The 15,327-nt window shown below is 58.7% G+C and overlaps 1 protein-coding gene across 3 annotated transcripts in view; it reads left to right on the forward strand.

The window, feature by feature from the left end:
• The window catches only part of rhbdl1 (rhomboid, veinlet-like 1 (Drosophila)), a 230,785-nt gene that overhangs the window by 145,907 nt on the left and 69,551 nt on the right, over positions 1-15,327 (forward strand). For all 3 annotated transcript variants that reach the window (XM_038820815.1, XM_038820817.1, XM_038820816.1), the window contains exon 4: positions 1,453-1,601. In XM_038820815.1, coding sequence (XP_038676743.1) covers positions 1,453-1,601 — 149 coding nt within the window. The remainder of the gene's footprint in view (positions 1-1,452; positions 1,602-15,327) is intronic.

Genomic DNA, 15,327 nt, shown 5'->3' on the forward strand with positions numbered 1-15,327 from the left:
CGGCAAATTACAATGCAACGATTTTAGACATAGATGAGGAGGAATTACTTAGCTCAAAGTATTGTGAATCTTTTTAATCTCTAAAATTCACTATCAGAGAGAGTTCTGCAGGCTCAGCCATTAAGCAAATTCAAGCAGATGCAGGAAGACTGAATTGAATAAAAATTTTATATTCTCCTGGCTCCTGGGTCAGCACGCTGACGTCAGGAGGAGGCGGTGTTTCTTTCTGGGCTCCGGGCATGCGCGCTAATGAGCGGGCACGCACATGTACAGCGCGCCCACATTTTTAACGCTGGTCCCAACCGGCATTTTTAAAAGCCGGCTGATGCGGCCCTTGCGCCTGGATTCCTGCGATCGGGAACGCCACGACGGACGACTCCGCGACCCTCCCGCCACCCGCCCGAGACCCACCCGCGGGTCGCGACCCCCACTTTGAAAATGCCAGTTCTAGGTGGTAGTGGGAGTGGGTCTGGAAGATGCTGTCAATGGAGCCATGGTGAGTTCCTGCAGTGCATCTGAGATAGTGAGAGGTAAAGCCATTTTAAAATGAGGATAAAATTGTTTAAATCGTGGCATTGCTTATATAGCCAATGTGGTTCAGTCAGCACAGGGGTGACAGATGTGTTGTGGTCTAAGACAAGGGCAGCAGTGTTTTGGATGGCTTCAAGATTTCTCAGGGTGGAATGCAGGGGGGGGGGCAGGCTAGGACGCCATTAGAAAACTCAAGTCCAAAGATAACAGAGGCATTAATGAGCTTTTCAGAAGGCCCCCGGACATCCCAAAGCATTTTGCAACCAATGGATTTCTCTGGAACGTGCAGTGACCAGGATTATTTGTGACTTTGTGTTGAAGTGTGAGATGTTGACAGCCATTGTACAACTCTCCTCATTTTCATTTGCATTGAGTGGGCGGCCAAGCTGATATTGACCTATTTTACATTAACACCCAGTGTTAAAATTACCCTCAGTGTTTCATAAACAGCAAATTGGATGGATTACTAATTTAAGCTGTTTTTAACTTTTGGTGGCTGAGGTGGGAGAGAGGTCCCTGCTCTTTAACATTGTACCTGAGCAGGTTGGCAATTTCTCATTGAGCCCATGAACATTTTATTTCATTCGGTCCATTTGGGATTGCATTGTGCCAAAGATTCAGTTTAGAAAGTAGTAATGGATGAAGCAAATCCCCTTTATAACTAGTGAGTTGAATGTGGCATGAAGTAAAATATAAATATATAAAATAACTCCCAAAGGAAAACAATCTAGAGGTGCGACAGATTTTAAAAAAAAAGAAATTTCATTTTATTTTTATAAAGTTATTGCCCTGCGCTTAGCAATTTGTCATTTATTTATTTACCTGGGTTTTGCAAGCTGCTGGTTTAATTTGTTGAGGTTTTCTGTGAGAAGAGATTGAGTGAATTGAATGCCAATGTTTAAAATGATATTTCTCTTTCAGATTGTTATATTTATCTGCTACGGAGCCATGCTAAATAAGTGGGTTTTACAAACCTACCACCCAGACTACATGAAGAGTCCGCTTGTCTATCATCCAGGATATAGAGCTCATGTCTGGAGATTCTTCACCTATATGTTTATGCACGCTGGGTAGGTTGGCCAGATTTTGATTTGTGTCTTGACTTGAATTGTGCACAAACACCAGATTTTAGTTATAACCAGAGGAATGCCCATCACAGTTAAAAGGATTTCATTTAAAGTAAGCTGGAACACTAGGACTTCTGCCGCAATTCCACCACAAACTACAAGTGGTCAGATAGATCTCGACTTGGCAATAGTGTAACACAGGTGAAAGCGATCGGGCAACTCACATTAAATCTCTCCCTTTTTTCGCTGAGTCAATGAGAAATAGCTCTTTCACAGTGTGGTTCATAAGTTCATAAGATACAGGGGCAGAATCAGGCCATTTGGCCCATCGAGTCTGCTCCCCCATTCGATCATGGCTGATCTCATCCGGGCCTTAACTCCACCGTCCTGCCCGTTCTCCATAACCCTTCAACCCATTACCAATTAAAAACCTGTCTAACCCCTCCTTAAATTTCCTCACTGCCCCAGCATCCACCGCACTCTGGGGTAGCGAATTCCACAGATTCGCAACCCTTTGGGAGAAATAGCTTCTCTTCAAATCGGTTTTAAATTTGCTGCCTCTTACCCCAAGTCTGTGACCTCTGGTTTTAGAATTCCCTACAAATGGAAGCATCCGCTCCACATCTGCTTTATCGATCCCTTTTATCATCTTCTTTCCCTCAATTTGATTTCCCTCATTCATCTAAGCTCTCGAGAGTTTAGGCCCAAACTGTTCAATCTCTCTTCACATGACCATTCTCCCCCCCCCCCCCCCCCCCCCCCCCCCCTCCGGGCCGGGTCGGAGAATCCCCAGGGTAAGGTGCGAATCCCGCCCCGGCGCTGGCTGCCCTATTCTCCGCCGCCATTTTTCGGGGGCCGACAGGATTCCCGCCACGCCATCGGGAGCCGTTGACAGTGGCCCTCCCGGCGATTCTCCGGGCCCCGAAGGGGCGAGCGGCCGTCCAGTTTTTGCCAGTCCCACCGGCGTGAATTACTCAACCCACACACAGCTGGATCTGGCAGGTGAGTGTGCGGGGTCACTCCTCGGAGGGGGGGGGGGGGGCGTGGGGGGATCTGACCCTGGGGCGGCCCCCACGGTGGCCTGGCCCGCGATCAGGGCCTACCGATCTGCAGGTGGGCTGGTTCCGTGGGGGGGACTTCTTTCCTCAGCGCCGGGCCCCTGTCGGGCTCCACCATGTTGCCCAGGGGCCGACGCGGAGAAGAGGACCCCCGCGCATGTGCAGAAATCGCCGGCCGGTCCGAGCATGCGTGAACTCACGCCGGCCCTTCGCCGCTGGCTGGAGCGGCACCAACCACTTCGGCATCCGCCTAGCCCCCGAAAATGCGGAGAATTCCGCACTTTCGGGGGCTGTTGATGCCGGAGTGGTTGGCGCCGGTTTTCCTGCCCGCGTGGGGACTTCGTCCCCAGAAGGGAAAATCCCGCCTCCTATCTCTGGAATCAATCCAGTGAACCTCCTCTGCGCTGCCTCCAATGCCACTACATCTTTCATCAAATAATGGGACCAAAACTGTGCACAATACCCCAGGTGTGGTCTCGTCAATGCTGTGTAAAGTTGCTGGACCTGCATACTAGTTTTCTGCAACTAATGAACAAGAACCCCCAGATCCCTCTGCAGCGGACACTCCAAAATCTCTCCACATTTAGATAATAAGTTGCCTACCCATTTTACAGACCAAAATGCATGACCTCACACTTATCCACATTAAAATCCACCTGACACATTTTGCCCCACTCTCCTAACCTATCTAAAGCTATTTGTAAGGTTCTGATTTCCTTATTTTACTTACTGTCCCACCTATTTTTGTGTCATCTCCATATTCGACTATAGAACCTTCTATCCCTGTATCCATGCCATTTATATAGATTATCAGTAACTGTGGCCCAAGGACCCCTGTGGAACCCCACTAGTTACATCTTGTCAACCAGGAAAAGACCATTTATCTCAACTCTCTGTCTCCTGTCCATCAGCCAGTCTTCCATCCAAGCTAATAATTTACCCTTAATCCCATGTGATCTAACCTTGTGAATTAACCTTCTGTGCAGCATCTTATCAAACGCCTTCCGGAAGTCCAGATATATTACATCTACAGGATCTCCATTATCTACTTTGCTTATTACATCTTCGAAAAACTAGCAAATTAGTGAAACGTGATTTTCCCTTCCTAAAACCATGCTGACTCTGATGGATAGCGTCCTGACTTTCCAAATATCCTGACATTACTTCCTTGGTAATTGCTTCCAATAGTTTCCCAACAACAGATGTTAAGCTAACAGGCCTGTAATTTCCCACATTTTGTCTCTCTCTTTTTTTGAATCAGGGCGTTACGTTAGTATTTTCCAATTCAATGGATCCACTATCTCTGCTGCCATGTCTTTCAACACTGAGGGATGTAGGCCATCAGGCCCGGGGGACATGTCTGCCCTCAATCCCAATAGTTTGTTGAGTACTGTTTCCCTGGGCGGGACTCTCTAATCCCGAGGCTAAGTGTTGATGCCGTCGTAAGCCCCCAGGAGCAGCGATTCCGAGCCCTTCAGGAGGACAGTACGGCACTGAAGCGACCCACGCCGCTCCAGCTACCCATACTGGCTTCAAATGTGCGGCACTGGTCTGCGCATGCGCGCTCTTCAGATCCCTGATCCACACTGCCCAAGTACACCTGGCCCTGAGGGCAAGGAGAGTGAGTCCGGGCAGGGCCCCGACGAGACTGGGTTCAGACTGGGCCCCACGAGACTAGGTTCAGACTGGGCCCCGCGAGACTAGGTTCAGACTGGGCCCCGCGAGACTAGGTTCAGATGGGGGCCCCGCAAGGCCAGGTTCAGACTGGGCCCCGCGAGGCTGGGTTCAGGCTGGGCCCCGCGAGGCTGGGTTCAGACTGGGACCTGCGAGGCCAGGTTCAGACTGGGACCCATGAGGCCAGGTTCAGACTGGGCCCCGCGAGGCCAGGTTCAGACTGGGCCCCGTGAGGCCGGGTTCAGACTGGGCCCCGTGAGGCCAGGTTCAGGCTGGGCCCCGTGAGGCCAGGTTCAGGCTGGGCCCCGTGAGGCCAGGTTCAGACTGGGCCCCGTGAGGCCAGGTTCAGACTGGGCCCCGTGAGGCCAGGTTCAGGCTGGGCCCCGTGAGGCCAGGTTCAGACTGGGCCCCGCGAGGCCGGGTTCAGACGGGCCCCGCGAGACCGGTTTCAGACTGGGCTCCGTGAGGCTGGGTTCAGACTGGGCCCCGCGAGGCTGGGTTCAGACTGGGCCCCGTGAGGCCAGGTTCAGGCTGGGCCCCGTGAGGCCAGGTTCAGACTGGGCCCCGTGAGGCCAGGTTCAGGCTGGGCCCCGTGAGGCCAGGTTCAGGCTGGGCCCCGTGAGGCCAGGTTCAGACTGGGCCCCGCGAGGCTGGGTTCAGACTGGGCCCCGCGAGGCCGGGTTCAGACTGGGCCCCGCGAGGCCAGGTTCAGACTGGGCTCCGCGAGGCTGGGTTCAGACTGGGCCCCGCGAGGCCAGGTTCAGACTGGGCCCCGCGAGGCCAGGTTCAGACTGGGCCCCATGAGGCCAGGTTCAGACTGGGCCCCGCGAGGCCAGGTTCAGACTGGGCCCCGCGAGGCTGGGTTCAGACTGGGCCCCGCGAGGCTGGGTTCAGACTGGGCCCCGCGAGGCCGGGTTCAGGCTGGGCCCCGCGAGGCCAGGTTCAGACTGGGCCGCGCGAGGCCAGGTTCAGACTGGGCCCCGCGAGGCCAGGTTCAGACTGGGCCCCGCGAGGCCGGTTCAGGCTGGGCCCCGTGAGGCCAGGTTCAGGCTGGGCCCCGCGAGGCCAGGTTCAGACTGGGCCCCACGAGGCCGGTTCAGACTGGGCCCCGCGAGACTAGGTTCAGACTGGGCCCCGCGAGGCCGGGTTCAGGCTGGGCCCCGTGAGGCCAGGTTCAGACTGGGCCCCGCGAGGCCAGGTTCAGGCTGGGCCCCATGAGGCCAGGTTCAGACTGGGCCCCGCGAGGCCAGGTTCAGGCTGGGCCCCATGAGGCCAGGTTCAGACTGGGCCCCGCGAGGCCAGGTTCAGACTGGGCCCCATGAGGCCAGGTTCAGACTGGGCCCCGCGAGGCCAGGTTCAGGCTGGGCCCCATGAGGCCAGGTTCAGACTGGGCCCCATGAGGCCGGGTTCAGACTGGGCCCCGTGAGGCCAGGTTCAGACTGGACCCCGTGAGGCCAGGTTCAGACTGGGCCCCGTGAGGCCGGTTTCAGGCTGGGCCCCGTGAGGCCAGGTTCAGACTGGGCCCCGCGAGGCCAGGTTCAGACTGGGCCCCGTGAGGTTGGGTTCAGTCTGGGCCCCGCGAGGCCAGGTTCAGACTGGGCCCCGTGAGGCCAGGTTCAGACTGGGCCCCGCGAGGCCAGGTTCAGACTGGGACCTGCGAGGCCAGGTTCAGACTGGGCCCCGCGAGGCTGGGTTCAGACTGGGCCCCGCGAGGCCAGGTTCAGACTGGGCCCCGCGAGGCCAGGTTCAGACTGGGCCCCGTGAGGTTGGGTTCAGTCTGGGCCCCGCGAGGCCAAGTTCAGACTGGGCCCCGTGAGGCCAGGTTCAGACTGGGCCCCGCGAGGCCAGGTTCAGACTGGGCCCCGCGAGGCCAGGTTCAGATGGGGCCCCGTGAGGCCAGGTTCAGACTGGGCCCCGCGAGGCCAGGTTCAGACTGGGCCCCGTGAGGCCGGTTCAGACTGGGCCCCGCGAGGCCGGTTCAGACTGGGCCCCGCGAGACTAGGTTCAGACTGGGCCCCGCGAGGCCGGGTTCAGGCTGGGCCCCGTGAGGCCAGGTTCAGACTGGGCTCCGTGAGGCTGGGTTCAGACTGGGCCCCGTGAGGCCAGGTTCAGACTGGGCTCCGTGAGGCTGGGTTCAGACTGGGCCCCGTGAGGCCAGGTTCAGTCTGGGCCCCGCGAGGCCAGGTTCAGACTGGGCCCCGCGAGGCCAGGTTCAGACTGGGCCCCGTGAGGCCAGGTTCAGACTGGGCCCCGTGAGGCCAGGTTCAGACTGGGCCCCGAGAGGCCAGGTTCAGACTGGGCCCCGCGAGGCCAGGTTCAGACTGGGCCCCGCGAGGCCAGGTTCAGACTGGGCCCCGCGAGGCCAGGTTCAGACTGGGCTCCGCGAGGCTGGGTTCAGACTGGGCCCCGCGAGGCCAGGTTCAGACTGGGCCCCGCGAGGCCAGGTTCAGACTGGGCCCCGCGAGGCCAGGTTCAGACTGGGCCCCGCGAGGCCAGGTTCAGACTGGGCCCCGCGAGGCCAGGTTCAGACTGGGCCCCGCGAGGCCAGGTTTTGGCTGGGTTCTGTGAGGCCAGGTTCAGATGGGGCCCCGCGAGGCCAGGTTCAGACTGGGCCCCGCGAGGCCAGGTTCAGGCTGGGCCCCATGAGGCCAGGTTCAGACTGGGCCCCGTGAGGCTGGGTTCAGACTGGGCCCCGTGAGGCCGGTTTCAGGCTGGGCCCCGTGAGGCCAGGTTCAGACTGGGCCCCGCGAGGCCAGGTTCAGACTGGGCCCCGCGAGGCCAGGTTCAGACTGGGCCCCGCGAGGCTGGGTTCAGACTGGGCCCCGTGAGGCCAGGTTCAGACTGGGCCCCGCGAGGCCAGGTTCAGACTGGGCCCCGCGAGGCCAGGTTCAGACTGGGCCCCGCGAGGCCAGGTTCAGACTGGGCCCCGCGAGGCCAGGTTTTGGCTGGGTTCTGTGAGGCCAGGTTCAGATGGGGCCCCGCGAGGCCAGGTTCAGACTGGGCCCCGCGAGGCTGGGTTCAGACTGGGCCCCGCGAGGCCAGGTTCAGACTGGGCCCCGTGAGGCCAGGTTCAGGCTGGGCCCCGTGAGGCCAGGTTCAGACTGGGCCCCGCGAGGCTGGGTTCAGACTGGGCCCCGTGAGGCTGGGTTCAGACTGGGCCCCGCGAGGCTGGGTTCAGACTGGGCCCCGTGAGGCCAGGTTCAGACTGGTGGCCCATGAGGCCAGGTTCAGACTGGGCCCCGCGAGGCCAGGTTCAGACTGGGCCCCGTGAGGCCAGGTTCAGACTGGGCCCCGCGAGGCCAGGTTCAGACTGGGCCCCGCGAGGCCAGGTTCAGACTGGGCTCCGCGAGGCCAGGTTCAGACTGGGCCCCGTGAGGCCAGGTTCAGACTGGGCCCCATGAGGCCAGGTTTTGGCTGGGTTCTGTGAGGCTGGGTTCAGACTGGGCCCCGCGAGGCCAGGTTCAGGCTGGGCCCCGTGAGGCCGGGTTCAGGCTGGGCCCCGCGAGGCTGGGTTCAGACTGGGCCCCGTGAGGCCAGGTTCAGACTGGGCCCCGCGAGGCTGGGTTCAGACTGGGCCCCGCGAGGCCAGGTTCAGACTGGGCCCCGTGAGGCCGGGTTCAGACTGGGCCCCGCGAGGCCAGGTTCAGACTGGGCCCCGTGAGGCCGGGTTCAGACTGGGACCCGCGAGGCCGGGTTCAGACTGGGTTCTGTGAGGCCGGGTTCAGACTGGGCCCCGCGAGGCTGGGTTCAGACTGGGACCCGCGAGGCCGGGTTCAGACTGGGCCCCGTGAGGCCAGGTTCAGACTGGGCCCCATGAGGCCAGGTTTTGGCTGGGTTCTGTGAGGCTGGGTTCAGACTGGGCCCCGCGAGGCCAGGTTCAGGCTGGGCCCCGTGAGGCCGGGTTCAGGCTGGGCCCCGCGAGGCTGGGTTCAGACTGGGCCCCGTGAGGCCAGGTTCAGACTGGGCCCCGCGAGGCTGGGTTCAGACTGGGCCCCGCGAGGCCAGGTTCAGACTGGGCCCCGTGAGGCCGGGTTCAGACTGGGCCCCGCGAGGCCAGGTTCAGACTGGGCCCCGTGAGGCCGGGTTCAGACTGGGACCCGCGAGGCCGGGTTCAGACTGGGTTCTGTGAGGCCGGGTTCAGACTGGGCCCCGCGAGGCCAGGTTCAGACTGGGCCCCGTGAGGCCGGGTTCAGGCTGGGTTCTGTGAGGCTGGGTTCAGACTGGGCCCCGTGAGGCTGGGTTCAGACTGGGCCCCGCGAGGCCAGGTTCAGACTGGGACCCGCGAGGCCGGGTTCTGGCTGGGTTCTGTGAGGCTGGGTTCAGACTGGGCCCCGTGAGGCTGGGTTCAGACTGGGCCCCGCGAGGCCAGGTTCAGACTGGGACCCGCGAGGCCGGGTTCAGACTGGGTTCTGTGAGGCCAGGTTCAGACTGGGCCCCTGCGAGGCCAGGTTCAGGCTGGGTTCTGTGAGGCTGTAGTTCTGGCCGTCCCCAGGAAGAGACTCTGGTGAGATGAGTGTGTGGAAGAACATGTGTGTGCGTGTATGGGAAATTGACAGAGTGCGGGAGTGTCAGAGAGTGAGTGTGTGGGTGCGTGTGGGGTTGACAGAGAGTGGGTGGGTGTGTGGGTAGCAGCGTGTGAGTGGGTGTGTGGGTAGCAGAGTGTGAGTGGATGTGTGGGTGTGTGTGGGGGTGGGTGTGTGGGTAGCAGAGTGTGAGTGGGTGTGTGGGTAGCAGAGTGTGGGTGGATGTGTGGGTGGGTGTGTGGGTGTGTGTGGGGGTGGGTGTGTGGGTAGCAGAGTGTGAGTGGGTGTGCGGGTAGCAGAGTGTGAGTGGGTGTGTGGGTAGCAGAGTGTGAGTGGGTGTGTGGGTAGCAGAGTGTGAGTGGGTGTGTGGGTAGCAGAGTGTGAGTGGGTGTGTGGGTAGCAGAGTGTGGGTGGATGTGTGGGTGGGTGTGTGGGTGTGTGTGGGGGTGGGTGTGTGGGTAGCAGAGTGTGAATGGGTGTGTGGGTAGCAGAGTGTGAGTGGGTGTGTGGGTAGCAGAGTGTGAGTGGGTGTGTGGGTAGCAGAGTGTGAGTGGGTGTGTGGGTAGCAGAGTGTGAGTGGGTGTGTGGGTAGCAGAGTGTGAGTGGGTGTGTGGGTAGCAGAGTGTGAGTGGGTGTGTGGGTAGCAGAGTGTGAGTGGGTGTGTGGGTAGCAGAGTGTGAGTGGGTGTGTGGGTAGCAGAGTGTGAGTGGGTGTGTGGGTAGCAGAGTGTGAGTGGGTGTGTGGGTAGCAGAGTGTGAGTGGGTGTGTGGGTAGCAGAGTGTGGGTGGATGTGTGGGTGTGTGTGGGGGTGGGTGTGTGGGTGTGTGTGGGGGTGGGTGTGTGGGTAGCAGAGTGTGGGTGGATGTGTGGGTGGGTGTGTGGGTGTGTGTGGGGGTGGGTGTGTGGGTAGCAGAGTGTGAGTGGGTGTGTGGGTGTGTGTGGGGGTGGGTGTGTGGGTAGCAGAGTGTGGGTGGATGTGTGGGTGGGTGTGTGGGTGGGTGTGTGGGTGGGGACAGATGGATGGGTGGATGCTTGTGAGTGAGAGATTGGCATCCTGAGTTTTAGGGGTGAATGTGAGTCTGACTTACGCCAGTCTCAGCTTTCTCTCACTCTTCACACCTTACACCAACACACACACAGACCCACTCACACTGACCCACACACTGGCCCTCTCACACTGACCCACACACTCACCCACACACACTCATCCACACACTGACCCACTCACACTGACCCACACACTGACCCACACACACTGACCCACACACACTGACCCACACACACTGACCCACACACTCACCCACTCACACTGACCCACACACTGTCCCTCTCACACAGACCCACTCACACTAACCCACACATTGGCCCTCTCACACAGACCCACACACTCACCCACACACTGACCCTCTCACACTGACCCACACACTGGCCCTCTCACACTGACACTCACACTGGCCCTCTCACACTGACCCACTCACACTGACCCACTCACACTGACCCTCACACACTGACCCACACACACTGACCCTCACACACTGACCCCACACACACTGACCCACACACACTGACCCACTCACACTGACCCACATACACTGACCCTCACACACTGACCCACACACACTGACCCACTCACACTGACCCACACACACTGACCCACACACACTGACCCTCACACACTGACCCACACACACTGACCCTCACACACTGACCCACTCACACTGACCCTCACTCACTGACCCACACACACTGACCCACACACACTGACCCACTCACACTGACCCTCACTCACTGACCCACACACACTGACCCACACACACTGACCCACTCACACTGACCCACTCACACTGACCCACTCACACTCACTGGCACACACACTGACCCACACACACTGACCCACTCACACTGACCCTCACACACTGACCCACACACACTGACCCACACACACTGACCCACACACACTGACCCACTCACACACTGACCCACTCACACTGACCCACTCACACTGACCCACACACACTCACCCACACACACTGACCCATTCACACTGACCCACACACACTGACCCACTCACACTGACCCTCACACACTGACCCTCACACACTGACCCACTCACACTGACCCACTCACACTGACCCACTCACACTGACCCACTCACACTGACCCACACACACTGACCCACTCACACTGACCCACATACACTGACCCTCACACACTGACCCACACACACTGACCCACACACACTGACCCACTCACACTGACCCTCACTCGCTGACCCTCACACACTGACCCTCACACACTGACCCACTCACACTGACCCACTCACACTGACCCTCACACACTGACCCTCACACACTGACCCACTCACACTGACCCATTCACACTGACCCACACTCACTGACCCTCACACACTGACCCACTCACACTGACCCACACACACTGACCCTCACACACTGACCCACACACACTGACCCACACACACTGACCCACTCACACTGACCCACACTCACTGACCCTCACACACTGACCCACACACACTGACCCACACACACTGACCCACACACACTGACCCACACACTGACCCACACAGACTGACCCTCACACACTGACCCACTCACACTGATCCACACACACTGACCCTCACACACTGACCCATTCACACTGACCCACACACACTGACCCTCACACACTGACCCACACACACTGACCCACACACACTGACCCACTCACACTGACCCTCACACACTGACCCATTCACACTGACCCACACAGACTGACCCTCACACACTGACCCACTCACACTGATCCACACACACTGACCCTCACACACTGACCCATTCACACTGACCCACACACACTGACCCTCACACACTGACCCACACACACTGACCCACTCACACTGACCCACTCACACTGACCCACACACACTGATCCACACTCACTGACCCTCACACACTGACCCACACACACTGACCCACACACACTGACCCACACACACTGACCCACTCACACTGACCCACTCACACTGACCCTCACACACTGACCCTCACACACTGACCCTTACATACTGACCCACTCACACTGACCCTCACACACTGACCCACACACACTGACCCTCACACACTGACCCACTCACACTGACCCTCACACACTGACCCACACGCACTTACCCCCTCACACTGACCCACACACACTGACCCACTCACACTAACCCACACACATTGACCCACACACTCACCCACACACACTGACCCATTCACACTGACCCCACACACACTGATCCTCACACACTGACCCTCACACACTGACCCACACACACTGACCCACACACAGTGACCCTCACACACTGACCCTCACACACTGACCCACACACACTGACCCACTCACACTGACCCTCAAACACTGACCCTCACACACTGACCCACACACACTGACCCACACACAGTGACCCTCACACACTGACCCTCACACACTGACCCACACACACTGACCCACTCACACTGACCCTCACACACTGACCCACACACACTGACCCACTCACACTGACCCACTCACACTGACCCACTCACACTGACCCACACACACTGACCCATTCACACTGACCCATACACACTGATCCTCACACACTGACCCACACACACTGACCCTCACACACTGACCCACTCACACACTGACCCACACACACTGATCCACACACACTGACCCTCACACACTGACCCACTCACACTGACCCTCACACACTGACCCACACACACTGACCCACTCACACTGACCCACTCACACTGACCCACTCACACTGACCCACTCACACTGACCCACACACACTGACCCACACGCACTTACCCACTCACACTGACCCACACACACTGACCCACACACACTGACCCACTCACACTGACCCACTCACACTGACCCACTCACACTGACCCACACACACTGACCCTCACATACTGACCCACTCACACTGACCCACACACACTGACCCACACTCACTGACCCACACACACTGACCCATTCACACTGACCCACACACACTGACCCACACACACTGACCCTCACACACTGACCCACACACACTGACCCTCACACACTGACCCTCACACACTGACCCACACACACTGACCCACACACACTGACCCACACACACTGACCCTCACACACTGACCCTCACACACTGACCCACACACACTGACCCACACACACTGACCCACTCACACTGACCCTCACATACTGACCCTCACACACTGACCCACTCACACTGACCCACTCACACTCACCCACACACACTGACCCACTCACACTGACCCTCACACACTGACCCATTCACACTGACCCACTCACACTGACCCACTCACACTGACCCTCACACACTGACCCATTCACAATGACCCACTCACAATGACCCACTCACAATGACCCACACACACTGACCCACACACACTGGCACTCACACACTCACCCACACACACTGACCCTCACACACTGACCCTCACACACTGACCCACACACACTGACCCACACGCACCGACCCACTCACACACTGACCCACTCACACTGACCCACTCACACTCACTGGCACTCACACTGACCCACACTCACTGACACATACACACTGACCCATACGCACTGACCCACTCACACTGACCCTCACACACTGACCCACTCACACTGACCCACACACACTGACCCACTCACACTGACCCACACACACTGACCCTCACACACTGACCCACACTCACTGACCCTCACTCACTGACCCTCACACACTGACCCACACTCACTGACCCACACACACTGACCCTCACTCACTGACCCACACTCACTGACCCTCACTCACTGACCCTCACTCACTGACCCTCACTCACTGACCCACACTCACTGACCCTCACTCACTGACCCTCACACACTGACCCACTCACACTGACCCACTCACACTGACCCACACACACTGGCACTCACACACTGACCCACACACACTGACCCTCACACACTGACCCTCACACACTGACCCTCACACACTGACCCTCACACACTGACCCTCACACACTGACCCTCACACACTGACCCTCACACACTGACCCTCACACACTGACCCTCACACACTGACCCACACACACTGACCCTCACACACTGACCCACTCACACTGACCCACACACACTGACCCACACACACTGACCCACACACACTGACCCACACACACTGACCCACACACACTGACCCACTCACACTCACCCACACACTCACACTCACACACTGACCCATACACACTGACCCACTCACACTGGCACTCACACACTCACCCACTTACACTCACCCACACACTCACACTCACACACTGACCCACACACTCACCCACACACACTGACCCACACACACTGACCCACACACTCACCCACTCACACTCACCCACACACACTGACACTCACACACTCGCCAACTCACACTGACCCACACACACTGACCCACACACACTGACCCACTCACACTGACCCACACACTCACACTCACACACTGACCCATACACACTGACCCACTCACACTGGCACTCACACACTCACCCACTCACACTCACCCACACACTCACACTCACACACTCACCCACACACTCACCCACACACACTGACCCACACACACTGACCCACACACTCACCCACTCACACTCACCCACACACACTGACACTCACACACTCGCCAACTCACACTGACCCACACACACTGAACCACACACACTGACCCACACACTCACCCACACACACTGACCCACACACACTGACCCACTGACACTCACCCACACACACACTGACACTCACACACTCACCCACACACACTGACACTCACACACTCACCCACCAACTCACACTCACCCACACCCACTGACCCACACACACCGACCCACACACACTGACCCTCACACACCGACCCACACACACTGACCCTCACACTCACCCACATAATCACTCTCTCACACTCACCCACCCACACACACTCTGGTCATTTTATTTTTCTTACTGTTTTAAAACTTAATTTATTGTTACGACATTGCAGTGCTTCTGCTCTCAATTGTTTTTCTCCTTAAACCCACAACGTTTTTTTCTGTAAAATGTCTCCGCCCCTTCCGAAATGGCGTCTTTGCGTCGTGCGCCGTTGCAATGGAGTTGGCGCATCACCGGCTGGCCCTCCAACGATGCTCCGCCCCCAATGGGCCGTGTTTCCGACCGCGCAGTTGCCGTATGATCTGAGTGGTCGGGAACTCGGGGTGGCGGCTGCGGACTGTGTCCAACGCTGCCGGACTCGCACGGGATCCATGCCGCTGGCCGGGGGGAGCGGGGGGGGGGGGGGGGGGGCGGCTTCCACAAGGGCTGGGGGAACTGGTGGGGGGTGTCCTGTGGGGTCGTGGATGGCGGACCGCTCTGTGCATGGCCGGCTCCATGTTGTATGCGCGGCCAGGGACCCGGCCATCCTCCGGCCGTTTCCGC

This window comes from Scyliorhinus canicula, chromosome 15 (genome assembly GCF_902713615.1).
Source record: "Scyliorhinus canicula chromosome 15, sScyCan1.1, whole genome shotgun sequence".
Lineage (NCBI taxonomy): Eukaryota > Metazoa > Chordata > Chondrichthyes > Carcharhiniformes > Scyliorhinidae > Scyliorhinus > Scyliorhinus canicula.